At 49.1% G+C, this 27,511-nt stretch overlaps 1 protein-coding gene across 12 annotated transcripts in view; it reads left to right on the forward strand.

The window, feature by feature from the left end:
• Nucleotides 1-20,845, forward strand: part of Kirrel3 (kirre like nephrin family adhesion molecule 3) — a 539,739-nt gene extending 518,894 nt beyond the window's left edge. For 2 of the 12 annotated variants that reach the window (XM_087561837.1, XM_087561841.1), the window contains 11 exons: nucleotides 67-215; nucleotides 1,330-1,457; nucleotides 2,470-2,596; nucleotides 6,115-6,215; nucleotides 7,828-8,026; nucleotides 9,489-9,524; nucleotides 12,755-12,862; nucleotides 14,232-14,341; nucleotides 18,727-18,813; nucleotides 19,367-19,554; nucleotides 19,652-20,845. In XM_087561837.1, coding sequence (XP_087417963.1) covers nucleotides 67-215; nucleotides 1,330-1,457; nucleotides 2,470-2,596; nucleotides 6,115-6,215; nucleotides 7,828-8,026; nucleotides 9,489-9,524; nucleotides 12,755-12,862; nucleotides 14,232-14,341; nucleotides 18,727-18,813; nucleotides 19,367-19,554; nucleotides 19,652-20,105 — 1,687 coding nt within the window. In that variant the 3' untranslated portion in view covers nucleotides 20,106-20,845. 12 annotated transcript variants of the gene reach the window in all.
• Nucleotides 20,846-27,511: the final 6,666 nt, after the last annotated feature.

Below are 27,511 nucleotides of genomic sequence, written 5' to 3' on the forward strand. Positions count from 1 at the left end.
TTGAGGGATTGGTAGGTTCAGCTTCTGACGAGATACCCCCTCAATAGACCTCTGCCTTTGTTGCAGGTGGGCCAAACGGGGTCACATCATCAAGGAGGCATCTGGGGAGCTGTATAGGACCACCGTGGACTACACATACTTCTCAGAGCCTGTATCCTGCGAAGTGACCAATGCCTTGGGCAGCACCAACCTCAGCCGCACAGTGGACGTGTACTGTGAGTGTGGGGACTCAGGAAACCCTGGCAGCAGACAGTGGCTGTGTGGCTGAGATTATAGCTAGATTCATCACACAAAGCACAGTGTCCATGTTGTGTTTACATCAGCTCCTAGTACCATTCCTGTTTAGATCCTTGACTCATCCCTACAAGGCGCCATCTCATAGTACAGTGACTAATTACGGAGGACTGGGAGGGATGACCAGCAGGAGGAAAGGGACAGCATGACTGTCCTAGTGCCCGAAGATCCCAATCACTTCCCAAGGGCCCTACCCTCCTAATACATCCACAATGGGGGCTTCAACATATAAATCTGAGGGGGACACACACATACAGTCCTTAAGTCTATCTTATTATCAAAATAAGGGAGAAGGAAAGCACTTTCACAAGCTTGACTTTGCCTGATTCAGTAATTCATTGTCTTACCTGTTACATCTTGAAACAACTCTCCATCTCCCAGCTCTAGACAACTAGTTCTAGTTGTCTTCTCAAGAAGCACTCCTGCCTGCACAGCTCTCCACATAACCCAGACATTATATGGAACAGACCTGGTCTACAGGCCAGGGTGTTGGAATAAGGCAGACAAGGACTGAGTAGGGGTGCCAGAGGTGGGGCCAAGAAAGTTAAGAAGTGATCTGAGGTGTCTTGGATAGAAGACACCCTGTAAATATCTAGAACAGTGGACCAGGTCATTTCAAGTCATGGTCCCAATGCCCAAGATTTCTGGAGCAAGAGGTTCCCTCAACTTTCTGAAGCCAGATGAAACAAGGACTTTTAAAAGAAAGGGATTGAAAGGTAAATCGAGGTATAAATTGGCCTAAAGTGTCTTTGTCCTGTGACTGGTACCACCTACTCTGTAGACCCGAGAAAGGTTGAACCTGGACAAAAGGCATCTCTTTCTTACTTGCAAAGTCCTCTCCTGTATCTCAGGTCTAGCCTCAACAGAAACCTGAGGGAGTGGCTTGATTGAGGTGTTGAAAGTGGACGGAGGTGGCTAAGTTCTCAGCTGCCTCCCTTCCTCCAGTTGGGGTGGATGGAAAGGAGAAGAGAGCAGGAAGGCCCCCAGAGCTCCCCAGCCCTCCTGAGCCCATCTCCTCTTTCCTCCCCATCACAGTTGGCCCTCGAATGACCTCGGAGCCTCAGTCCCTGCTGGTAGATCTGGGCTCAGATGCTGTCTTCAGCTGTGCGTGGATCGGCAACCCATCTCTGACCATCGTGTGGATGAAACGAGGTTCTGGTGTGGTGAGTCCTCAGGCCAGGCTCCAGGGTCCTAGGGCAGAAATCGTGGCATAGATAGTGGAGCAGGCAGGAGGGTTTGCGGGGAGCCCATCTCTATAGTAATCCAAGGGATCCGAGAAAGAGGAGCAGGAACTCGAGGTCTCCCTGTACCCATGTCACTCTGAGCACACTGTGCATAAGGCAGTTCGCCCTAGCACTAGAAAGATTTCTAAGCTTTCCCCCAATAAACTTCCCCTTAGTCACTGGGTGATGGTGGCACACACCTTTAATGCTAGCACTTGGGAGGCAGAGGCAGCTTCGTGAGTTTGAGGCACCCCTGGTCTACAGAATAGAGTTCCATGATAGCCAGGGCCACAAACAGAAATCTTATCCTGGAAAAACAAACCAACAAAAACATTACCTTTAATCTCAGCACGGTTTTGTGGTCACATAGTCTGTTATGTGTTCACAGCTACAGCACCAGGTCAAGTGGTGTCATTGCTCCCTTTAGATGGATGAGCCTCTGAGATAGTCAGTAAATGACTGATTCCATGCAGGTATTGAGTGCCGGAGCCAGGAATAGCTAGTGTCCAAGACTAGTTAATAGCATCATCTCCAGCTATCTCCCAAGGGTTTGCTAATAATGACTCAGAAAACCTAGATTCAAAGACCCTCCACATTCAGTAGTGAGATAAATTTACCCATGGGAGCTGGGAGGTCACAAAAGGGTAGTATCCTTCTCTCTGTATAAGGAAGCCACGGGTCCTTGTTAGTAAATCCCACATCCCTGATACCACCACACACTACGCCCACAGGCCTGCATCTGGAAAGAGGCGTGTGTGTGTGTGTGTGTGTGTGTGTGTGTGTGTGTGTGTGTGTGTGTGTAAGCCTTACGGGCACTATCTGTCTGTCTCTTAACTTAACTCTCACTTCGCCTGGGTGTTTAAAGAGATGTTGGCATCTGTGTCAGCAATCTGCCTCAGGCAGAGAAAACCTTCCCTTACTCTTTGTATCTGACCCTCCTCCCTCCTCCTAGGTCCTGAGCAATGAAAAGACCCTAACCCTCAAATCTGTCCGCCAAGAGGATGCCGGGAAGTACGTGTGCCGGGCTGTGGTGCCCCGGGTAGGAGCTGGGGAGAGAGAGGTGACCTTGACTGTCAATGGTAAGGGCCCCACTCTAACACCACAATGGGAGTGGGGAATTCAAAGGAGGGGAGAGTCCCAAGGCATCTTGGTATGAGGTGTTGTCCCCAAAAGGAGGTCACTGAGTCTAGGCATTGTTGCCCCTCACACAGCATTCTGTCTGTCTGTGGAGGTAAAGGCAAACTTGTAAGTTTGTGGATCCTCTCCTTCTTTTCCACACCTTCCAAAGGATCTCAATAGAGGTAATGAATTTTATCCTGGCCAAGAAAATGAGGTCAAAGGTCACAGAATAACCATATTCCTTTATCTACCTTTTGACCCGAGCCCCATGACAAGGCCCACAGAGAGATTAAGGGGACACCTCTCACTTCTCGTGATCATCCACTTCCCATTGCATTTGGACTGCTCAGCCAGAGAGACATATCACTATCCCCAGGGACTGAGCCTACAGGGCCCTCCTGAGGTCACGGGGCATGTCTCGTCATACACAGTGAACATAAACATGGCAGAAAAGTGTGCTCGGAGTGGGAGTTCATTGGCGGCTGTTTGTGAAACACTGCGGGGTGGTAGTGTCAGATCAGACCTGGGTGCTGGGACGAAGGTTGCTATAAAAAAGCTAGAACCAGCCCAGGCCAGACTCAAGAAGTCTGGACAGCAAGTCTGCACACTTGGGCTGTGGTCAGAAATCAGGGTTGCCTGTCTGTAAGCTGGAGAAACGCTAAGGCCTGAACCACACCACCACTGTGCATCACCGAGTGCTGGTGGCTGCCTCAGAGCAAAGTCCTGAGCTTCAGGTCCTGGTGTGAGAGGACTCAGGGTCCTGGCCTGACAGCAGGGTGTGAGGCAAATTCCGGAAATGATCCAAAGTGACTATATCTCAACACAGGGAGCCACCCACAGACAAACTCTCCATTCTCTCTTTCTTTGCAGAAGAAAACCAAGCCCAGCTTGATGTCTCCTTAGCATCCCCGAGCTGTCCCTATTACTCAGCTCCTGCCCTGTAGTTCCTCTCTGGAGAAGGGCGACTGCTGCAGTGAGGTGGTCAATCTCCTCTGTCTACCCAGACTGCAGAACACTCACACATCACCTATCCCAGGCAGAACCCAGACTCCCAAGCCCTCCTGCCTTTCCTGTGTGTCCCCAGGATGCCACCAATAAATTGGCACTGCAGGGCTAAAAATAACAGCATCTGATCGCGCCTCAGTATATCCATGGCAACACAGGCTGCAGCCTTTTCCTGCCGAGCCTGTGTCTGACACTCCGTTCTGCGCGCCAGGACACAGTGAAATCGGCAACCCTCCCCACTGCCTGCTCTGGGGAGGGCGCTGAGGAGCCAAGCTGCCACTGCCTGTTGTCAGCCGTGACCCACCCTCCCTTCCCAAAGCTAGGGACCTTCAGACACACAGTTGCCTGGAGCTATTAACTAAGCATCCTTGTGTCTAGGGGAAAGGAGGGAGAGGCTGGCATTTTTATCATTGCTTTAAGACATTCAGGTATTTCTTATTGGAAACTTTAAAAGACTTTGGGTGGGGGATCTCTTCCTTTGGTCCGGGGAAATACTACGCATGCTCGCAAGCGCACACTTGTGCACGAACACACCTGAGAAGGACCCACATTCCAGCCTAGGCTCTGGCATCCAGCCAACATGTATTCTGTCCATTTTTTTCCCCTCAGCCTGCGTGGCTTTCCTGGGTCGCTGGGCAGAGAACGTCAGGAGGGAGGAAACTGTCCCTTGCCTATTTTCCGCTAGTCACAGTGAGACTAGGGCCTGGATGAAATGACCCAAAGGGAAGAACCTGCCAGGCACCACTAGGGATGGGACTGTCTATCCTGCCTGCACTTGGAGAATGGGTGGATCGGTGGTGAGGCTGCTAGGTGGGGCCCTGGCATCTAGAACACAGCCATCTCAAAGCCCTCCTCCTGTGAGTGACAGCCAGACCCATGGCCTTGGGAAATGAATTGGCACCACTATAATCTGAGCTGGATCAAAGAGGGTACCAGGAGGAAGGGGGAGATGGCTGCCAATTGCCCATTGGTTCTCCAGGCCTGGTTTCCTTTATCCTAGTTTTTTGTTTTCTTTTCAAGAAGCCCAAAAAATGTATATGTATTTGTTGACAGCTTTTAGAGACCTGTGAATCTCTTCGGATTCCTAGTTCCTGGGAAATGCAAGGAAAAGACTTTTCTATGGTATCATCACTTAGCCCAGCTGCAAAACAAAGCATCATTCGGGTTCCACAGAACGTAGAGCCACTGTGGCTCGGGGCCAGCAGCTTCTTGGAGTGGAGGAACTCTGAGGAGGAAAGGCAGACTCAGCCCACCTCTAAAGCCTTCTGAGGACAAAGCTCTTACCTTGAGGTCTCCCATATCTGTGCACCAGACAGTTATTTCCCATAAGCCATCTCTCCCAATACCTGTTTTCCCCTTGGCTGAGAACCACTCATAGAAATGCAAATCTGTTTTAATTAAGGTGGTTAATAAACAGCAATTATGTTTGCAGCAATTTTTGTTTTGTTCCCAGCATAATTTTGCCTCTTCTCAGGAATCTCTCACTTTTAGCTCTCTTTCCTAAGTCTAAATCCCAACCATCACCCCAGGGACTGGGAACATGTGAGAATATTTTCGTCCCTACCCTCGTCCTTCAACCAGTCCAGCCCAAGTCAGGTGGAGATAAAGGGCAGCAAACTGGAAGGTTATGGAAGTGTTGGTGAGACAGGCTTCACTCCAGTGATATCCCTTGGCTTCTGTGCGCACACGCGCGCGCACACACACACACACACATACACACACACACACACACACACACACACACACACACACTGAACGGGATAGCACTGGGTCAGGTTTGGAGGTGTGGTTTCAACTGGCCTGGCTGGTTGTGTATGTGGAGAAAAACAAGACAGTAAGCTAGAGTATCTCCTCAGACCTGTATAGGATTAGACTGTGAGCTCAGCTAGCAGACTTCCCTTTTGCAAGGTAATTCCCACCCTTGGTGAAGGAACAGTGCCACTTTCCTTTCCTTCTTGGCCCAACAGATATCCAATTTCTTAGGCAAGTTTGCCCTCTGCTGGACAACTGAGAAATTGCTTGAATTCCAACAAGGGAGCAAGGCTGGACGGCATTCGTTCTAGCTGCTGTCTTCTCTCATATCAGTGCTTGCCTTGACTCCCTTCCCAGGCTCACGGTCTCCTTTGCAAAGCATTCCCCATCTGCATATAGAATCGTTCTCTCTCCTCCGAAGCTAGTTAGTACTTTATCTGCACCACTCCTCTGGCATGAGTACTCACCTTTTGTGTTATTTGTGTCTTCTGGGAATTCTGTCTTAGAAGCATTCACTCGTGATCCCAGGAGAGGTTTATGACAGAATGCCTAATTCATCTTCAGGTCTCCTGCCTCACACTCTGCCTTGCATGCACAGGCCTTCTGTAAATGTCTGCTGAATGCTTGGATTGGTGAATACACTTCCGAACCCATCCAAAGAGGGTGCCGGCTGGGGCTCTGCCCTTCCTGCAACCCCAACGTGATGTCATCTTCCCAACAGGACCCCCCATCATCTCCAGCACACAGACCCAGCATGCCCTCCATGGAGAGAAGGGCCAGATCAAATGCTTCATCCGGAGCACACCACCGCCTGACCGAATTGTGAGTGCTTGGGGAGGGAAGGTGGTGAGGGTACCAGCAGAGGACCTATCCCCGGCCAACACTTGGGTACCCCAAAAACTGGTGCAAGCCTTGGAGCTTCCCTTCCCTCCATGGGATGAAATGATTCCTGTCTGTGTCTTGAGACCACACCCTGAAGATGAGCTGGGGAAAGCAGCCCTCTGTCCAGAGCAGGCAACCTTGGGGTATAGATGCCTCCAAGTGCTAGCATTGATGATTCAGACCGAATCTGTACCCTGAGGGCAGAGGGCAAGTTAAAACAGCAGTGAGGACAGACAACTCATTTCTTTTCTTTCCTGGGCTCAAAGCCACTGTTATAAAATTGTAAACTGGGTGTAGTTTACTGCCAGCAATCCCTGTGCCTCCCAGAATTATCCTTTCCTGGCTCTTCTCCTGGTGTTCAGGAGATACTCTGTGCCTCTGGTATGGAGAAGCCCCCTCCAAAATGACCATTCTATTATCCTTTCTCCCTCCAACCTCTCAGTCTCCAGGGCAGACCAGGCACAGCCCACCCCACTCCCTACCCCCACCCCCGGTTGGCCTTCATTTGCAACTTGGTGTTTACATTTCTTTTATTAAGAAAGACTTAAAATTTTAAATTTATTATTGTTGTGTGAGTGGGATGTGGAGGTGGACTGAATGCTGTGGTGCATGAGTAGAGATCAGAGGCCAACTCTGTGAGACCAGCTCTCTCCTTCCACATTTATGTAGATTTTGGAGATCCAACTCAGGACACCAGCCTCTAGTGGGAAACACCTAACCCACTAAGCCATCTCTCTAAACACAACAGGCACACACACCCCATCAATCTAAAACTGTAGCTGCTCCAGTATAAGAACAAAGGAGAACATTCTGTAGCACTTCTGAGGGCACATGCTAGTTTACTCTGCCCCTAAGTTGGTGTCTTAGTTACTTTGTATCACTGTAAGAAAACACAGGAAGACGGAGGTGATATATACACATATAAACATATGTATGTTTGTACTATGTAGTATGTGATATGGTTGATGTGCATATATGGTGTGGTATATGTTTATATGTTATGATTATATTTATATTTATGTGATCAGTGGTACATACACGCATGTGCATTATGATATGATATGGCATATGAATACTTCTGAATGCAAGGTTTGTGTTCTATGTATGTGTAGTATTTGTAATATGTGTGCTTACGCATGTATGTGTTGTACATGTGTGTTTATTTTCCTAGTTTGTGGTATAGTGTGTAGGTATATTGTGCTTTTGCACATGTTGACATGTGTATGGGTGTTGAGTATTTACATGTGTTTTATAATGTGTATATGTGGATATCTTTTAAGTGTGGAGTATACTCATGCACACATATCAGTGTGTGCACATGCTAGTCATATGTGTGATATAGTATCCATGTTCCTGCTTGTGTTGGTTGTTTATATTTGTGAGATGTATTTAGGTGTGTAGTGTGTGGCATATGTATGCAAATATATATGTTTATGTTTATGGTGGTGGTGTGTGGCAGTGATTGTGAACATGAGCCTAGTTATGTCAACGTCTTGGAGGGGTGATACCATGGTCCAGGTATGACCTTTCCTAATCCTGCACAACCCGGCAGGCCTGGTCCTGGAAGGAGAATGTGCTGGAGTCGGGGACATCAGGGCGCTACACAGTGGAGACGGTGAACACCGAGGAGGGCGTCATCTCCACGCTGACCATTAGCAACATTGTGCGTGCTGACTTCCAGACCATATACAACTGTACAGCCTGGAACAGCTTCGGCTCTGACACAGAGATCATCCGACTCAAGGAACAAGGTGAGAACTGCCAGGGTGCCCTGGGGACCAGGGAATGCAGGCCAGAGCTAAGGACGGAGCACAGTGTTCTTCCTTACTGCAATGCAGCCTCACATAGCTACTACCTTCTGCTGCAAGGGGCACTGGCCCGACCCAGGGCACAAAGACCACTCTGAGTGATGGCCTCTGGGGCTGTTGAGGAAAGGGTGACCACAGAGTGAGCTTGACTGACGGCAGCGATAAACACCCAATAGTGTCCAGACACCCTGGCTTCCACACATTCTGCCTTCCCCTGAGAGCTCTGAGCTGATGCCCAAGTGTCCTTGCTAGGTTGTCCTTGGACATACACACTGAGGAACCTGGCCCAAACGTGATAGAACAGCAGAAGTCCCGAGAATGGGCCAATGCTAAAGCTGAGGAGTAGCATTGTTTATCTGAGAGAGTGGGGACTGGGCTCAGACACTTGCAACCCCCAGGAGACTCCGGGACCACTGTACCCTAGGAGACTCTGGTCAGTTCTGGAGCACAGAGCAGCTGGATCTTGAGAGAGAGAGGGAGAAAGAGGAAGGAAGCTTACCTCGCTGTAATCCATCACTATGACCCCATATGCACACCGCTGTAGCTCCTGATTAGATGCTAAGAACCTGGTCTCATGTTAGACATAGTACAAGTTCCTGAACTCTCAGTTACACAGTAGACTAAGGCACAGGATCATCTGAGCCCACAGATTCAAGACCAGGCTGGGGAACAGAGCAAACCCTCATCTCAGAACAAACAATTGATCTCCAGTCTCCATTTAAAGTTCCCCAGCTCAGACTACCAAATGGAGAGTGCCAGAGCTAGTCCAGAGACTTTCACTCAGCACAGTCCTGGACCTGGCTGCAGATCTTTCCTCAGTCAGCTAGTTCCCAGGCATGGGGTTCAGGGGAGGTGTTCAGCAGGTCTGGGCCTCTGGATTAGACGTTGGAAGCCCAGCAAGTGGTCCCAACCAGACCCCACAAACCTCAATAAATCAAGAGGTGGCCAGTGATTATCACACCTACAGATCAAATGTCTCAGTGTCTCCAAACACCTCTTCCTAATAGGTGCTGCTTTGCATAACGCTTTGCATATAATTTGCATAATACCATCCACACATCATCCAAACCTCCCTGGTCCCCTGTTGCCTATCCTCCCTCTTTGTCTTCCCCTTGGTGCCCTTTACCCCTGTGCCCTCCTTTAGTAGTCCCCTCCACCCCTCCCCCAGCCCCCAAACCTCCCCTGCAGGTTTGACTTTTATCTCTGTCCCTGCCCCTGCTCCGGAGGGCCATGTCAGGCTGAATGAACTCAAGTTTAGTTGGGGGAACCTGCATCTATGGAGCGGTCTCAGAGTCATAACAGAGAAGGGAACCCCCCTTGACCCCTCCAGGTGACCAATCCCCTGCCCCACCCTACCCTGGCCAGCCAGGCCCTGGCTGTGGACGCTTGCTTTATTTCCAAACAGGTTCGGAAATGAAGTCGGGAGCCGGGCTGGAAGCAGGTACGGAAGGAGCCGATAAGAACTGCCCGGGGGCGGAGGGAGGGACTCGGCTAGTAGGGGAGGGGCTCTAAAGGGGGCAGGGAGGCTGCTAAGTTCTCTGTCCTCCCCGGGTCAAAGGCTCAGTGCAGTCAGAGCAGTGGGAGGGGGCTCGCAGCAGCTGGCGTCCAGGGACCCCAAATGCCTGCCTGATACCACAGCCCAGGGCTCCTTCCTCCCCAGGACACAGCTCTTGCTCCCCTCCTACCCTTTGTCCTCAGAAGCCCTGGCGCCTGTCCCCGCCCCAGCTCTCCTCTATTTCCAGGCCCTCCCTGACTCTGCTCCTCAGCATATCACCAGCTCAACATTGCTCCCCAGGGGCCTGTGGCCTGCTCCATCCATGCTTGCTGGCTCACCACCTCCCCTGTTCCCTGTATCCCCGCCATGGAAGCATCATCTCATCATCAAGCCAACACTGCTGGACACTGGCCCTCTAGGGCTCCCGTAGCCAAGTGGTCATCAAGCTCCACGGGTTGATTTGTTCCATCTAGACAACTGTTCCCTCTGAATCCCCCGGCAGGACACCAGAGGACAGCAGGACTTGGTGAATCCTGCTCCACAGGGCTGACCAACGCCTGAGGGTCCTCTGTCTCAGTTCTCTGCCCACACTGGTCGCTTGGCCTCTGTCAGCCTTTTAATGAGCTCTACGTGGAGCCTACATCCCCTGCTCCCTGGACACCCGGGCCCTTCTCAGAGCACCAATCTAGATTACAGCCGTCCCACAGAGGCCCATCCGGAGGCAGCATGCAATTATCTGCCACCTCCATCTTCAGGTCTCTAGAGGTCCAGGTCCTGTGGAAGCACTTATTTAATATTCCTTCCACCTTTGGTGGCTAAGACCCCCCTCATGGCCAGTTCCCTTCTTTGGATGAAGAGGAAGCTAAGGAAGGCAAGTCCTCCCCCGTCCCTCTCAAGGGAATGTTCTATCCAGAAAGTAGTCAGAAAAGGTGACCTAAGTCAGAATCCAAGAGACCAGGAAAGGTAAGGGATGCCACCTGCCTTCACAGAGCCCTTCTTCTGCCCCCGCCTACCCAAGATGCACCTACCGCCTGCTATTAACCGTGCAAGAAAATGGCGAGTTAGAGGAGACGAGTCAGCAGTGGCCATACTTCTGCTGCCTCAGCTCCCCGAGTTACGGAGGAAAAGTTGGAGCCTGGGAAAGTTAAGAGAGAATGCCTTGGCTCTGAGATGGGAAGGGATACCCCCTGAGTTTTCCTTAGGAAACTTACTAGGAATCCCAGGAGTGCTAGACCAAACACAAAGTAAAGCAATTCAAACCACAGAACTAATGAGGTCTAACTAGGAACACCTGTTCGTCCGATCCGGCTTGGCTGAGATCTCATCTCTTTTCTTGGTCCTGATTTCTGTCTGAGCCGAGCCCCAACAACTCCCCCTTTCAGTCCTTGGGATTGCCATCCTTACTTCCTCTTGGTCACCTCCTGTCCCCTCTGGAGGTCTTGGCCACTAATAGGTAGGTAACAAAAGAATCTGCGTGTGAATTGTGAATCCCGGGGTACTGTGACACCAGACCTGTCTAATAGATGCCCCCCCTACTTCACAGCAGTTTGGGGGCCAGGATTTCAGTGTTTCTTTCTCCTTAGTGACCAGGGGTCAGGGAGCAGGGCACTCAGGTGGTATGCATGAAATCCTGAGTTTCCCAAAATAGCAAAAGAAAAAAAGAACAGTGATACTCTAACCATAGCCCCGGAACGCCTCGCCTTCTGAGGGTCATCCAAGCTGCACTGATGAATGTGGGCGGGGAAGAAGTCAGGCGTTCAGAGGAATTTCCTCTTGGTTAAGGCTTCGGTCTGCTACTGCCCTTCCCACAGACACAAAGGAACTGGAACAAATAAAGAGAGCAGGGCCCTTGGCTCTGCTCCAAGACGTTTCCTCACACTCTTTCACCTAACGTCCTTAAAGACCTCGAAAGGCACATACACTCTCACTACTCCATTTTACAGAGAAGAGACTTGGAGACGTAGGGCAAGACGCTCAGAAGGTATGATGGAACCAGGGACACAACCGGCCAGCAGTCTAGAGCATAATACCGTGTGACACCGAACAGAGAGAGGGAGCTGGGAGAGTGAGGAAACCTGGATTGGTCTTGTTCACACCCGGAAGGCACACACGTCCATGAATGAGCCACTGATATCTCTGGGCTTCAGTGTCCTTCCCAAATGAGGGGCTTGGGTTCATTATAATCCAATTGGACCCTTCCTCAGAATTTCTAAGAGCTGTTCAGGGCTACTGGTAGACTGACTGCTCAGGGCCTAATGTCGTGGGCTCAGGGCCCATGTGCGTCCATAGAAGGTGCAGAGCTTTACAGAAAAGCAGTCTCCCTGCCCCCACAGCATCACCTACTCTCCCTGCCCATTTGGCCAGGGCCAGAGGCAGACTGGGGAGTGTGCCAGGGTGAAGAGTCCTTTGGAATCAGAGTAGATGGTAGCTGTTGAAGGGCTGACCTCAAAGGAGAAGGGTGTGGAGGTCAAGAAACAAAGAAAGGACCTTTTCTCCTGAGCACTGCGGTGGCAAGGAAGCTGTGATGGAACTCCCCTGGTCTCAAGACACGGACATGTGTGCAGTATAGGTCCTGATTCTCAGCAGGCCAAAGGGGGAAGTTGCCTCAGAGTTGAAATCCCTGAGAGCTGGTTTTCTGTATGCACCCTCCTTGTTCCACAGAAAGGGAAGGAAGGAAGGAACTGGACAAGAAAGGGCGGGAGCCATTACCGTTGTTGTTGTTGTTGTTGTTGTTGTTGTTGTTGTTGTCGTCGTCGTCGTTGTCGTCGTCGTCGTCGTCGTCGTCGAAGGAAAGCCATGGACTTATGACTCACTAACCAGTACATGAATTATAGGTTCCTCCCTTAATGCTGAAGACAGCTAAATTAGGCTAGCCTCGTCCTGCATCTCCAGTTTTCCTCTCCCTGGCTCTCTACCCTGTTCTAGCATCTACCCCTTCCCCCTGGCTCCTCCCCACTCTCCACCCACCCTATGTCCTCTATCCAGGCTCAACATTCCTATCCAGAGCTAACCCCTACTGGACTCTCTGTGCCTGCCCAGACCCCACCAAGGCATTCCCAAGAGGGTCCCACATGGCAGTGGTCTGGCCCCAGCTTGGCAGGGGCTGCACCCGGGGGGGACAGCAGGGGAGTAGTTTTCTCCTTCCCTCATCAGCCTTGTTTGTTTCTTTCCCACAGAGTCAGTGCCAATGGCCGTCATCATCGGGGTGGCCGTAGGAGCTGGCGTGGCCTTCCTCGTCCTAATGGCAACCATTGTGGCCTTCTGCTGTGCCCGTTCCCAGAGAAGTACGGGAGGGAGACCCGGGATCTCAGGGAGGGGGACAGAGCAAAAGGCCAGGCTTAGACTGCCCAGGAGAGCAAGTAAGCAGGAGTACAAAGAACAGGGGCCACAACAATGTTGTGAGCTCCTGGGGCAGGGCTGGGTATGATGCATTGTTATGCCCCTGGAGGGTGTCTGGCAGCGTGTGGGAACTCTACTGAGCCTGAACCCAACTCAACTGGCCTCCACGTAGCAGGACAGGCCACCAGCGCTTTGGGCTGGACACACAGCGCTGTTATGTGGAGTGTATAGAAAACCTCAGAGGGAACAGGGTGGCTTGACCGTCCATGCTCTGCAAAGACTGCTGGCTTAACCTGAAAAGCAAGTCACCCACACAGAGCACAGAAGCATGTGAAGACTTGCCCTGGACAGGCTTCTAAAGGTCTTTCATCTTTAGCGCTACAGCTCTAAGGCCACTACACTCTTAAAGAATATATGTATTTGGGGGGCTTTGTACTGGGCTCAGCTCTGGAGTTACATGTAACTGGCAGGAGATGGCAGGATGGCAGAGAGGAGGTGAAGACAGGAGAAGTGCCATCTTCTACTCTGTGACCCTGGGCAAGTCACATGTACTTACGGCCTCCATTTCCTTATTGGTGATATTAGACAGTTGGATGGTATAGCTTGTATGACCCCCAACCACCTTTGAGCTTCTAGGATCAGAATGCACTGAGTCACCATGACAAGCTATGACCACCTCCCATCCTTCACTTGTTAGAGGAAGCTGCTGATGCCCCTCCCCTCTTCTCCATTCCCAGCTGAGCAACCTTACCACCTTGTGACTGTCCAACACAATAGCCTTGAGACCTCCCTTGCTGCCTCTCCATGAAAATTACAAGGGAGCGTATTTCAGCAAGATTTGTCTAACAGGCTGCTCCCATAGTTCAGGGAAGCTGTGTGCTCTGGATTGGCTGAGAGACCTTAAGGTCTATTTCACATTAAGATGTGTGGCCCTGTAAACAGAGAGCTCAAATCCAGGTAGAGACAGACAGAGAAGACTTCTCAACGTGAGTAAGGACTCAGAGTGACAGATCCTGACCAGAGGAAGTAGAGGGATGTGTAAGGACAGCCTCTCCAGCCACAGGAGACACTGCAGAAGCTTGATGGCTTGCGTGACCAGTCTTTGAGGCCCATCCAGCCAACAGTTGATCTCTACAGAAGTTCTATGGGTGGGGGCCTGCAAAAAACTGAAAATCCAGAGTCTGAGGGGAGGTTAAATCCTGAAGTGGAGCGGGGAAAGGGGGTGGCAGCAAGGGGCTGTGGGGCAGTTGCTGTCCCTTGCCTAAGGATGAGAACTGAACTTTCTTGTTCTACACTTTCCTATCTTATGTCCAGATCTCAAAGGTGTTGTGTCAGCCAAAAATGATATTCGAGTGGAGATTGTACACAAGGAGCCAGCTTCTGGTCGGGAGGCTGAGGACCACACCACCATCAAGCAGCTGATGGTAAGAGCGCTGCCTATGCCCCACTCCATCCTGAGAACACAGACTTCTTGGTGCTCTCCATACTGCTGACAGGCAGCGCATCCAGGCAAACCCCTCCTGCCCCTGAAGTGGGCCAGGCATACACTCAGCCAGTTGAGTGTTTATTTGTGCATCTGTGAAGTGATGGGGAGGGAACTCAAAGACATCTTTGATGCAATGCTTGACCTGGATCCTGACCACTGAGTAAGGAAAGAACTTGTGCTTGAATTCACATGTGTGGCTATATACGGTCTCACACCGGGAGGGGGATGGTGTAGACATTTGATGCATTTTTTTCTCCTCTTCCCCCTTCATACACACACACACACACACACACACACACACACACACACACACACAAGTCTGGCAGAAACATCTTCTTGGAAACTGGAAGCAAATGTGCGAAACTTCTCCAACAACACCAAACTGGCACCTCCTCTTCCTGATCCTCTCCACAAGGACCACGATCCTTCCAACTGTCCAGGCAGAAGCCTAGTCAACTCTGCCAGAAGCTCATAGGACACCTTATACTGCGGTGGTAATATCTGGGAACAGACACAAGAAAGCAAGGAATAAAGGACAAGGGCTTCTCTGAGCCCCAGTGACCATATCTATGAAATGGACGTAAACAGGGTCATCATCAGGATTACAGGGTAACTAACAGCCTGAGTACGTATGGGGTACAGTAGAGTTTCCCCTCGACACGTGTGCGGAGTTCTGTCCTATAATTCCCAGGTACCCAAATCTGAATGTGTGCGAGTCTCTTGTATAAAATGCTATATGACATTGAGACAGATGCTACCCACATCCTCTCATATAATATAAATCATCTCTACTTATGAAATGTAATGTAAGCGCTATGTAATCAATTACTGTACCATATTGTTTAAGGATTAATGGTGAGTAAAATATGCACATTCTGTACAGGCAATTTTCCCTAAATATTTTTGATCCACGGTTGGCTGAATCTGCTGTACAGAATCTAGGAATGCAAGGCCTGCCTACGAGAGCCCAAGAATTGCTGACTACTGTGTGGCTCTAAATCCGCCCACTAGATGGGGAGCAACTGCTGCTTTATCCGTCCCTGGCAGAGGCTCCTGATGTTTCATGAGTGGGACTGACTTTCCTCTCTGCTATGCTTCCTCTAGTCAATTGATTTTCAGGGTCTGTCAATTCTGCTTCAAAAATACGTCTCGACTGTGTGCCCCACCTCCCCTCCACAGTCACTGCCTTATTTTGGGCCTTGCCATTGCCCTCCTCCCTGCCAGCCACTGCAACAATCTCCCAAATGGAACTTGGCTTTGGCCAGTTGTCACAATCCATCCTTCGTGGCCCTGCCAAAAGTGTCATTGTGAAACACAAATCTGGCAGCCCACGCCTGTGACCCCAGCGTTCAGGAGGCAGAAACAGTGGTACCTCTATGACCCTGAGGCCAGCCTGAACTGATGAACGAGACTCTGTCTCAAACTAAATAAAATATTAAGTGCAAATCTGGTCCTGTGACAATCTACTGAAGTCTCACGGTGGCTTCCATGTCTGCTGGATGAAGTCCAGGTACCCAACATGCCATCGAGCCCTTTGCTGCACGGCACCTGCCAACCTTTCTAGTTCTACCTTCCAGCCAGACATACCTGGCTTTGCAGACACAACAAGTCCTGGTGACTCCTGTTCTAGGAGTCCTTTATACATTGAAGACCCCATGGTCCTTCTCCCTGTGAACTTCTCTGATAAATTTCATACCCCGCAATAAGAATTGGTTCAAATGTCATCCACTCCAAGATTTTCTCCGCCTGCCCCCTCCTCCACACACTGTCGAGCTGTGCTGTGTCTTGGTTTTGGTTTTGCTGTACTCTCCATGAGCCTCTTTGACAGCCCACTGCTGGACAAGGGAGCCTCTCTGGGTACTCCAGAGCCTCTCAATGGCAAAGCTGATGTGGGGCCTCCCTGACACAGTACCTGACATAGCAAAGCATTCCTTCTCACAGGATGGAACAGACATCCCAAACCCGAGAAGGAATGATACTACTAATTAAGCTTCATCAGTTCTACCCCTCATCCCTGATGAGCTCTTTAGTTCTCTCCCACAGAGGTCTTTCTTCTGTCTCAAAGTCATGCTCTCAGGAAGAGGGCAGGCGTTCCTGAGTATTTGGGGGCAGAGCAGAGGGGATAATTTGGCAGAAGGGACTTGCTGAGGCTCTGTAGCTAGTCTGTCCCTTGGGAAGATACTCACTGGCCCCCTTCTTCCACACCAGGAGACTTTATACCCTATGATCTGGGAAATACTCCATCATCAAGGGGAAGTGCCTTAGACGTTATATCTGGTGGGAAAGAACAATAACACTCTAGATGGAACCAGGACGTTTACTGGAAAAGTGAAGGAAAAAAAACATAATGCGATTAGTAGGGGAATAACAGGAAGGAGGCACAGTGGCCCACAAGACTGAGATGTAAGCAAACAAAACCCCCTGATCAAAGAGTTGGTTGGGAGCCTGAGGCCGAGCGCCACTGCAGGAGCGCCACTGCAGGGGTGACACACCTTATGTCTGGGGGGAAGCATCCGTGTGGTCCCCAATCACTTTACACATCCACTGTGCACTGTGGAAGCTTTGTCTTACACCTCATCATTACTCGGTGATTTGGAGCTCAGCTGCTCACTCAGTCACAAATACTGATCACTGCACTCACTCTGGCCAGAAGCATGCTGGCCAGGGACCACAACATGCAAGGTCCTAAAACCAAGGTGTGGTGGGGATTAGAAGAGAGCAGTATCTTTTCCCTAAGGCTGTTTGGCATAGGTCGAGGAAGACAGTTTTCCGGTTCGTTTGAGTCACTGCCATGAGGAAGAGATGTGACCTGTTTTGTTAGTTGGCTCTCTGCTGCTATGACAGAATGCTGAGAAAAATCAGGGCTGGGGGATGGCCCGGTCCATATGGTGTCTTGACACACAAACATGAGAACCAGAGTTCCATTTTCTCAGAACTCGTGTGAAAAAAAGCAAGCACCAGCAATGGAAGTCTTGGGGAGGTGGAGGCAGGAGGATCTCTTAGGCTCACAGAGCAGCCAAGCTAGCTACACTAGTGAGCTCTGGGCTCAGTTAGCAACCTTGCCTCAAACAATAAGATGGAGCTTTTCAAAAATACCCAAGGTCAATTTATGCCCCCCACACACATACACACACCACAAACACACACAAAGGAGGGGGAAAGGCTCAGACCTCTATCCCAGGACTCAGGAAGCTGAAGCAGAAAGTTTGCTACAGTCAACTGCGACTTGAGCTACAAAGTGAGCCCCTGTCTCAGAGCAGCAACAACAAAGCCAACACTGCTAAAATGACTCATGAGGCAAAAGCCAGTGATGCTCAAGCCAGACCATCTGAGTCTGAACCCCACCCCAGAGCCACAGGGGAAAGAGAACCAACACCTTAAAAAAATTGTCATTTGATGTCCACACACACCCACTGTTACAAAGTGGGGAGAGAGAGAGAGAGAGAGAGAGAGAGAGAGAGAGAGAGAGAGAGAGAGAGAGAGAGAGAGAAACACAGAGGAGAGAGAGAGATTAACTAAAAAATAAAAGAGAAACAGTTTCTTTGGCCCAAGGTTTTAGTTCACGTTCCCATGGCCCTGATGCCTTCAGACCTGCATCAAGACAGAATTATCACTGGAAAAGCATGCAACAGAGAAGACTGTCTGTGTTATGCTGGCCAGGAAGCAAAAAGAGACAAGAGTTCCAGTGGCCTCCTCTAGGGCACACCTTCAGTGACCTCACTCCCTTCTACTAAGCACTACCTCCTAATAGAGCCACGTCATGGGGATACTTACTGCCTTGAACACATGGCCTTTGGGGAGACAGCTCAGATCCAATCCATAGCAGCTATGCTGCCAGCGTCTCCACTGGGATTCCTTCCAGCATCCTAGCCCTGACTGAAGGACTGCCGTAAAGAGCCCGCTGTAGAGCTGGTGTTGACGTTCTGTGGGTACTTCCTTATCTCAGGCGCAACTCCCTGGTGAGCAGAGCTGTCCGGCTGCATCTTACCCTGTATATGCAGGGCCCTTAGTGCAGGGCCTGGCCAGAATTTTTCAACAAATATTCAAATGAGAAGTCTGGAGATGTCCCTGCCCAGTGGAAGAAAACATGGCCTCACAGATGCTTCATCCACCCCCACCTCCTGTCTCTGCCTTGACGTGAGGGTTTCCACAACTTTACTGAGGTCTGGAATTGTATCCAACTGTTTCACCTGCCTTCCTGCAGTCCAGGCCATGCAGGGGCTACAAATGGCAACCCTTAGAGCTCATTTCCTCCTCTTCTCCTGGGAGGAGGTGGAGTTGAGCTCACCTTCTATGCACTGAGTAGCCATTTTTGGGTTGTAGATGGACCGGGGTGAATTCCAACAAGACTCCGTGCTGAAGCAGCTGGAGGTCCTCAAAGAAGAGGAGAAGGAGTTTCAGAACCTGAAGGTAAGAGCAGCCACAGTGGGTCTGGATTACAGAGATGATGACCCCATCTGTCCCTTTCCCAAACAAAAAACCACAGCCAGCAGAATGGAAGGGCTCAAGGCCAGCCTGGGGACAGGTGTCACCCTCTAAGGGGGAGGGACTGAAAGTAGCTGCTCTCCTTGTCCTAACACCGAGAAACTGACTTAAGGGTGGATTCATAGCATTCTCCTCTCCCACAGTCTTATAACAAATAGAGTTTTAGAAGTCAGTATTCATGTTCCAGACAAATACACAAAAGCGATTAAAGGCCTTTTTTTTTTTTTTAATGATCTTGCATTACTCCTGATGTAGACCACGTCTGGAACACTATCACCTTCCCTCCTGACAAATAAGCCCCTGCCAGGGTCTGCTAGCATCCCTGCCATGCTAACCCTTGCTGTATCCTGGTCCCTTACTCCCCAACCCTTCCCTCAGTCATTGCCTCCCCTGTGGAAAGTAGGATTGCTCAACCTGGCCCCCTGCCACAGCCAATGAAGACTCCCTGGTGAAATGCCTCTTGTTTTTGCCTACCCAGGACCCCACCAACGGCTACTACAGCGTCAACACCTTCAAAGAACACCATTCAACTCCAACCATCTCCCTGTCCAGCTGCCAGCCAGACCTGCGTCCCACAGGCAAACAGCGAGTGCCCACAGGCATGTCCTTCACCAACATCTACAGCACCTTGAGCGGCCAGGGCCGCCTCTACGACTATGGACAGAGGTTTGTACTGGGCATGGGCAGCTCTTCCATTGAGCTTTGTGAGCGGGAGTTTCAGAGGGGCTCCCTCAGCGACAGCAGCTCCTTCCTGGACACGCAGTGTGACAGCAGCGTCAGCAGCAGCGGCAAACAAGATGGCTACGTGCAGTTTGACAAGGCCAGCAAGGCTTCTGCCTCCTCTTCCCACCACTCCCAGTCCTCTTCCCAGAACTCCGACCCCAGTCGACCCCTGCAGCGGCGGATGCAGACTCACGTCTGAGGACCGACCAAGCACTGTGGTGGGGATGGGCCAAAGAGGAGGACAGGCCACATTCTCGTTCTCCAAGGACTGGGGCTATTTTGCAGAGGACCCTAGAACTGGCCACCTCCGGGGTGGCCTCCAAGCACCTCTGTTAACACCTTCCTTCGAAGCTCTGATCAAGCACAAATCTGGCTCCCGGGTGGAAAATGAAGAGAGTGCGGTTGAGTGCATAGTGCTCAGGGCCTTTGTCTCGTGCTCTTCCCTAAAGGTCCCTCAAACACCTTGTCCTCCCATGGGCATTAGTGGCAGCTAGAACTTTGCTTTTATGAAACTGCCGTCCACTTTGCTAGCTCCTCTTGCTGCCCATAAGCCATCCCTGATGCCTGTATTCCTTACAGCCTTGGGGAACGGAGGACCTTTTCCCAGCACTGAGCTGCTCCGGAGACCCCAGCTTCCCCACTGTGGGTAGCCCATACCACAGAGGCTGGAGGCTGAGAAATGACCCCGACCAAAGGAGTATTTGCCTGGGAGCCCGCCCCCACTTTGTTTGGTGTTTGTGTCTGTATTCTTGCAGTTCTGTTTTTGGACTTGGTGCCTCTGAGCTCGGTGGTGGGACTGGCCCATCCGAATCTAGTGTCCTCAGAGCCGAGGAAGGGAAGGAGAGAATGTGAACGCCTGGAGAACAGCTGACCCAACACACCCTGTGCCAGGCTGTGCAGTTCAGAGCCCTCGCCCCCAACCCTCACACCCTGCTTCCTGTTCTCCCTTCCTTCCCACAGCACAATCAAGCTAATATGAGGAGTGTGAGAACTTCTCCTGTCAGGGTTTGTTGAACAGTCACTGCAGAGTGCTTCCTGGGAGGTGTGGGTTTGAGGTGGGGTGGGGCTGAAATCTAGGCTGGAGGATGAGACAGACTCTTTCAGCTAATGACCACAAAGAACAATGATCCATTCTCCTGTAGACAGGACTCTGTGTGCAAGAGGGACAGTTTTCTTCACCTCTCCCATCACTCCCCACTTAAGAATAAACGTTAGGGCCATTACCCACAACAAACCTGTTCTGTGCGTTTGTTTCCGCATGTGCCACAGGAAGACCCCAAGAGTCCAAGTACATTGTGAGAGGTTGGAGTTTTTGGTTGGTTGGTTGGGGTTTTTTGTTGTGTTATGTTTTGTTTGCTTGACTTCAGTTTTTCCCAGGCAGGGAAGGTCATTGTTGTGGCTGGTTGTGGTCATAACAGAACTTACAAGCTAACTCTCTGTTTGTGGATTACATTGGGGGGAAAAACAGGAAAAAAAAAAAAACCACCAACTTCAAATCTTGACAGATACGCTAAGTCAGTACCATGACTTTGGATACTGGCCAGATCCTTCTAGCCTTTTACAAGAAGCAGGCCCTCTTGAAATACTATAGATCACCACCAACTATACTATTAACACTCAAGTATAGGACTCGAAAATAAAAAATCCCACAGTGTACTTGCCTAGGTAGAAAATTAAACATCATCATAGCAGACAGAATGGATAAATCAGTGTTCTAGTATAAGGAGTGGGGTTTGGATGGAACTCTGAAGAACCCAAATTATTCCTAAGGATGGGAGGTCCTCAACAGCTTTTGACTCTTCTTCTGAAACCTTTTTGGGGGTTCTTACCCACCATGAGATTCCTCATCATCAAATTTGTGCTTATCCATATTCTGTTTCCTTGGTGAGCCTAACCTTAGATCTTATGCCTAGCCTTTACAGCTATTCCACTCAAAAGTAACTTTCTGCTTCAATTATATTTCCTAATGCTTCAACACTTCCTTCGTTCCCTTGATATTATCCACTGCTGTGCCCAAGACAGATTCGAAAGCCATCAGAAATGAAAGTATGTACTCAAACCCCTGCATCCTGTCACTTGTACCATTCTGGCTTGTCATAGACTCTGGGCTTGCTGAACCTCATTCTCTCTAGGTTCATCTCAATGAGAATTCCCTCTTCTCATATGCATTCATCCCTTACCAATGGGAAACAAAGACCCAGGACTACATGTTAACTGCCTTGATGTGTCAGGAGAAGGAAGAAGTGACTTAAGGGAATTGACCCATTAATTTCTTCTGATCTTTCACTTGGACATGGTAGGGTAAGCTACTTCCTAATCCTGAACACAGTGTATTTTCTTCTAGATCCTTCTCTCTTCTCCTTCTTCTCCTCCTCCTTCCTCTTCCTCTTCTTTCTCCTCCTTCTCCTCTTCGTCCTCCTTACCTTCCTCCTTCCTCTTCTCTTTCCCCCTCTTTTCTACCTCCCCCCCTCAAATACACACACACACACACACACACACACACACACACACACACACACACACTGAATTTATAGGGTAGAAGCATCCATTCTTTCCTAGAATTGGGGACTATGACATGATAACCAGAACAGGAAACAAAACTGCCCCATGGAACAAAATTAGCCCAGGGCCTTGAAACTCTCAGAGGAAACAAAAATGTAGGCAATTACAAGGGACGAAGCGACAGCAACAAGGTGCCCGCAATCAGACAAGGCTGTATAATGACAAACTCCACCATGCACAGACACAGCAAGAAGAAACAAACTGCAGAAGAAACAAGTCACCCAGTGTTTGTGAAAAAGTAGACCATGGGCAGGAAAACATACAGTGACCTGGACCATTTCTGTAGGCAGAGCTCCCTCCACTTTGAGTTTGAGGTGGGATGGGCTCTAGAACATTGAGAAGGAAGCCCAAACATGTTCACCCCTCAGATTTCTCCAGCCTTGCTGACTCTCACAAGAAGTGGAGGTAGAGAAAAGATAGTAAAGAGAAGTGGGGGAGCGGAGGGGAAACTCTGAATCCTCTGTAGTGTTTTCCTGTGCTATGAAATGAGTGCTCTGTACGTACGTCTTCCTGAATCCTTGCAGTTTGATAAAGCATCCTCAATTTTTTGGTTGTTTTGGGGGGTTTTTGGCTTGTTTGTACGTGTTTGTTTATTTTCAAGACAGGGTTTCTCTATGCAGCCCTGGTTGTCCTAGAACTTGCTCTGTAGACCAGGCTGGTCTTGAACTCACTGAGATTCACCCGTCTCTACCTTCCCAGTGCTGGGAGTAAAGGTGTGCACCACCACAGCCCAGAGGGAGCCTCACATGGAATTGAGGCTTAAAGAAGCCACGAAGATTTGCTCAAGACCACAGAGATTATAACAAGCAAATGTAAGGTTTGAACACAATTAGCTGCCAGTACATAATGTCTCCATGCTGCAGTGCAAACACAAAGCCACCTTCTCTAGAGTTCTGGTGGAAGTGGCTAACAATAAAAGCCACATGATACTCCAGGGCAGGCCTGACAAGGACAAGCCGCAGCTCCCTCAAGGGGGCCAGCCTTCATCCTCAACCTTAAGTCCCTGAATGACCTGGAAAGACCACAAATTCCCCGAGAAACAAAGCCATTCTGTGTATCACCCCCCAATTCAGGCCTGGATCCAGTTTTCTGATATCTGGGATTTCATTATTGGCTCACACAGTCACTGGACAAGAGCCCAGTTTCTAATTCTCAGGCTTGCTATCAGTCTGCAAAGGCTAGGGTTATTTCCACCGCCCTTCAACGGCCTCAGAATAGGAAGTGCTCTCCAATGAAGAGCTAAACAGCCACACCAAATCTGTTCCTGAGAAGCCTGTTGACACAAGTCCTTATAAAGCACGGACCTAGAAACCACCTCTGAGTTTTCATTCAGGAGCTATAAGACTCAAGGAAATGAAGCAAACAGTCTGATGCAGACAGACCTGGTGTTGTCCTTGGATGGTGTTTCAGGACAGAGTGGCGCTAACAGGAAATTCATCCCTCACTTCCTGGTCAGGGAGGAAAATAGGTTGGGTATGGTATTTGCTATTATGAAGCAGGAAGTGAGACTGAAGGGTTCACATCCACCAGATTGATTAGAACTTCCCAGGAATGTGTGGTTTGTGGTGTGTCCGTCAAGGGGGGAAGAAGAGGAAGAGACATGCTGCCCTTAGAGTCCGCTCTACAAACTTGCCCCATAAGACATTTTGGTTTTGCTTTGTTTGTTTGTTTTTTTCCTTTGTATTTTATAGATCAAGCCCCAAGCCTCAAGTATGCTAGGAAAGTATTCTCCCACTGGTCATACCTCTGTTCTCAGACTCTTACTAACTATATGGATATTCAAATTTAAACATTTTTAATTCAAATATAAACTATTTAAAGGGCTATAAGTTTGTCTAGTAGGGGAAAAATATTTAGATGTAAACTAATGACAAGGCTGCAAAAATATCAAATTTCCTTCCTCTATACAAAGGTCTTTTGAAAGCACTTTTTTTTTTTTTTAAATTTGAGATCCACTTGCCTCTGCCTCCTGAGTGCTGGGACTAAAAGGCCTGTGTCATCACCACGTGGTTTTAAAAGCGTTTTATCTGGATTGGTTTTAGAAGCTCCAAGTACACACCAGCATCATCACCAGTTCTAGCCTTAAGACCTGAAGCAGTCTCTGGAAGTCGCTGATAAACAGTTCTCTTCGAATAAAGAGGGTTCCAGTCCTGTTTCTTTTCCCCAGTGCCCATGTTTCTGTCTTTCTAGTCAGGTCACAAATGGGGAAAAACGAAACAATGTCAAGTTACCTTCTTTCTGTAGATAAGGATTGTCTTCCTGGATGAGGAGGTGTTTGGTGTTGGATCACCAATTCTCTTCCTCCATAATTGTGAGTCTTCCTTAAGCGCCCCACCCCTTGTGTCTGATCTGGGTCTTAAATATGCATTGAAAGCTCTCATCTCAAGTCCTGTAGTTTTGATCCTACCACAGCTTTTCCTGAAAGGCCTTTTGTGAAGGATGAGGGTATATAATTCAGGCGCGAGGTGCTTACCTTGCTTGTGCAAAGCCCTGGGTCAGATCCTCAGAACTTCGAAACAAACTAAATAAATAGTCTTTTGTGAACATACATCATTCACAGGACACATCTTTGATTTTATATACACATTAGGCGCTCCTTATTTCATGGGGAATTAAACTTCACGTTTAGCATGTGACTCCCACTAAGCTATACCCCTAGCTGGTCCTGGTTGTATGTATCTGCCTCTGTCAATATCTAACATGGGGGGCAATACCTAGCACCCCATGTTCCCAGTGCTCTTCTTCAGGACAGTCAAGCCACCCACAGGGAAAGAGCATTATGAACCCCTGACCGAGATGTTCCCTTAACCTCCCTGACTGGGGAACACCAGACAAACACAAGCCTCTCTTTCTGCTGTTCAGTAATCTCATGACTGTTGGCAATATCCTGGAATGTACTGAGGACATTTGAAGGATATTCTTTTATAATGGTGGTGGTGCTAGTGCTATGTGTATCAAGAATTAACAGCCAAAAAGATTAGAAAGTTGAGTCGGGAAGCCATAACTTCATTGGGAGAATGTGAGTCTTGTGAAATCTATCCCCAACATGCAAGAGAAAAATATTAGTCCAGCTAGGAAGTTGAACTTAGGAGGGAGTTTGTCTCCCAAGAGTCACAGCCAATTAGGCCAAGAGGCTATCAAGGGGATGAAATTAAAGATACAAGCTTCACCTCTTTTGCATGAAAATTTAAGGACCAGGGACGGCTTTGTTGCCTGGGCACTAAGAAATTGAATTCTTGACACTAAATGGGCACGGAACTTTGGAGAAATATGAAAGGAGGAAAATATAGACAGAGCGGTACAGGTGAGAGCTTACAGCAGGGTTTTCAAGTAACTTAATTTCTCTGGCTCTCCTATCGGGGCTACGCCGATATGACAAAGTCACAGAGAAAAGAGGAGCACAGGTTTCCATCCCATTTTCTACTCCTAAGACTCATCTCCTCAGGCAGAGAAAAACCCACTTTGGAACAAGTGTTAAGGTGTTTTAGGAAGGATCGGAATCATGGATGGTTCTGGAATAGCCCAGTCCAATAACTGTAATTTGGTCTCCAGGCCTCTTCTCTTTCTTTCTGCCCAGCTCCATCCTCCCCCACCCTTCCTAGAGAGGAAGTATGTCTCTGTATACTTTATTCTGTTAGCTCTCCCCAGGAATCTGATATGAACAAGCAATAACACTGGCTTCCCAGAGTTCAAGTTTCCCTAACCCCTCTGCCAAACACTTCTAACGAGCTCAGCTGCTCTTCCTGCTGTCCCTCAAAGTGAAACAGCTAAGGCTTCTTCCAGAGCATCTGGGCTCCTCCCAAACTTGCCATTGACTGAGTCTCAAGGTCATTTCCCAACCTTGCATTTTTCCTTTTTCTTTTCAAAACAATCTCATGTAACCCAGACTTGACCTCAATCTAGCTATGTACCCCAGGATAACCTGGAACCTTGGATTCTCATGCTACCACTTCCTGAGTACTGGGATGGCAGGTGTGGATGACCACATCCTTTTTATGTGGTATCTCGAATCTAACCCAGAGCTCTGTGTGTAGTAGGCAAGCACCCTACCAACTGTGTGCTCATGCACATACATACACACACACACACACACACACACGCACGCACAAATCTACCTTATTTCTTTTTGGTTTTTCAGACAGGGTCTCCCTTTGTTGCTTTGCCCTGGAACTGTTATGTAGATCAGGCTGGCCTTGAACTCAGAGATCTACCTCTGCCTCTGGAGTGCTGGCATTAAAAATGTACACGTCACCACATCTTGTCAGCTTATTTCTCGGGCACAGAAATCCAAAGATCCTTATTGTATAAAATGAGGACAGGGCCACTACAAGGTATGGCTGAGAGGAAGGTTTTATTGTAGATAAGTGTGCAATACCGCTAGCGAGAAGGGAGAGAAATTAGTGAACTAAACATGGCTGGCAGTATGGACCAGGGAGATGGAGAGAAGAAGAGAGGAGAGGAAGAGACAGCAAAGAGTGGAGGACCAAGACAGAGGAGAGAGAGAGAGAGAGAGGCAGAGACAGAGACAGAGACAGAGACAGAGACAGAGAGACAGAGAGAAGAAAGGACCAAGAGGATACATAGCCCAAATGGCAGAATTATATAGAAATGAAAAGTTAGAGGAGGCAAAGTTATTGATCTGGAGTTTAGGGTAGGGGGTAGAATAATAAGGACCGAGAAGAGACATAGATACTAAGAAAGCCTGAAGGCCAGCATATACTTTGATGTGCTAATAGCACCAAGGTATTCATTCGTCCATACTTTCTTCTGGAGCTGATCAGGGATTTTGTTTTATTTTTGTTTTTGACAAAGAATGGAACAGGAGAAAAAAAGTAGATAAGTAGGTACACACACACACACACACACACACACACACACACACACACACACACACGTTCCTTGATTTATAATGGGGTTATATCCTGATTCACTTCTTTGCTCATGATAAATAGTATAATAAAAATATGCATTTAGGTTAGGTATAATGACACAATTTGTAGTGAAGAGGCAGGAGGATTGTCATGAACTCAAGATCAGCCTGGGTTCCACAGTGAGTACCAGAACTAGCTTAGGATACACAGCAAGGTCCTCCCTTACAGAGGAAAATGCAAGAATACACCTAGCCACAGTGGATCCCAGAGTAGAGCAGGGTGGGGTTCCCCCCCATAACCACATGAATGGCTCAGTGCCGTGGGTCACTGCCCCTACTCAGCATCAAGGGACTACTGTTGCATACATCATTAGCTGGAAAGTTAAAAATCCCATTGGATGCATCTTGATTTCACAATGGAATCCCCATTAGTTGAGGGCTATCCACGCACTAGAACCGCAGCTTGTA

Source organism: Rattus norvegicus, chromosome 8, assembly GCF_021556685.1.
Source record: "Rattus norvegicus strain SHRSP/BbbUtx chromosome 8, alternate assembly SHRSP_T2T, whole genome shotgun sequence".
In the NCBI taxonomy this organism is placed as follows: domain Eukaryota; kingdom Metazoa; phylum Chordata; class Mammalia; order Rodentia; family Muridae; genus Rattus; species Rattus norvegicus.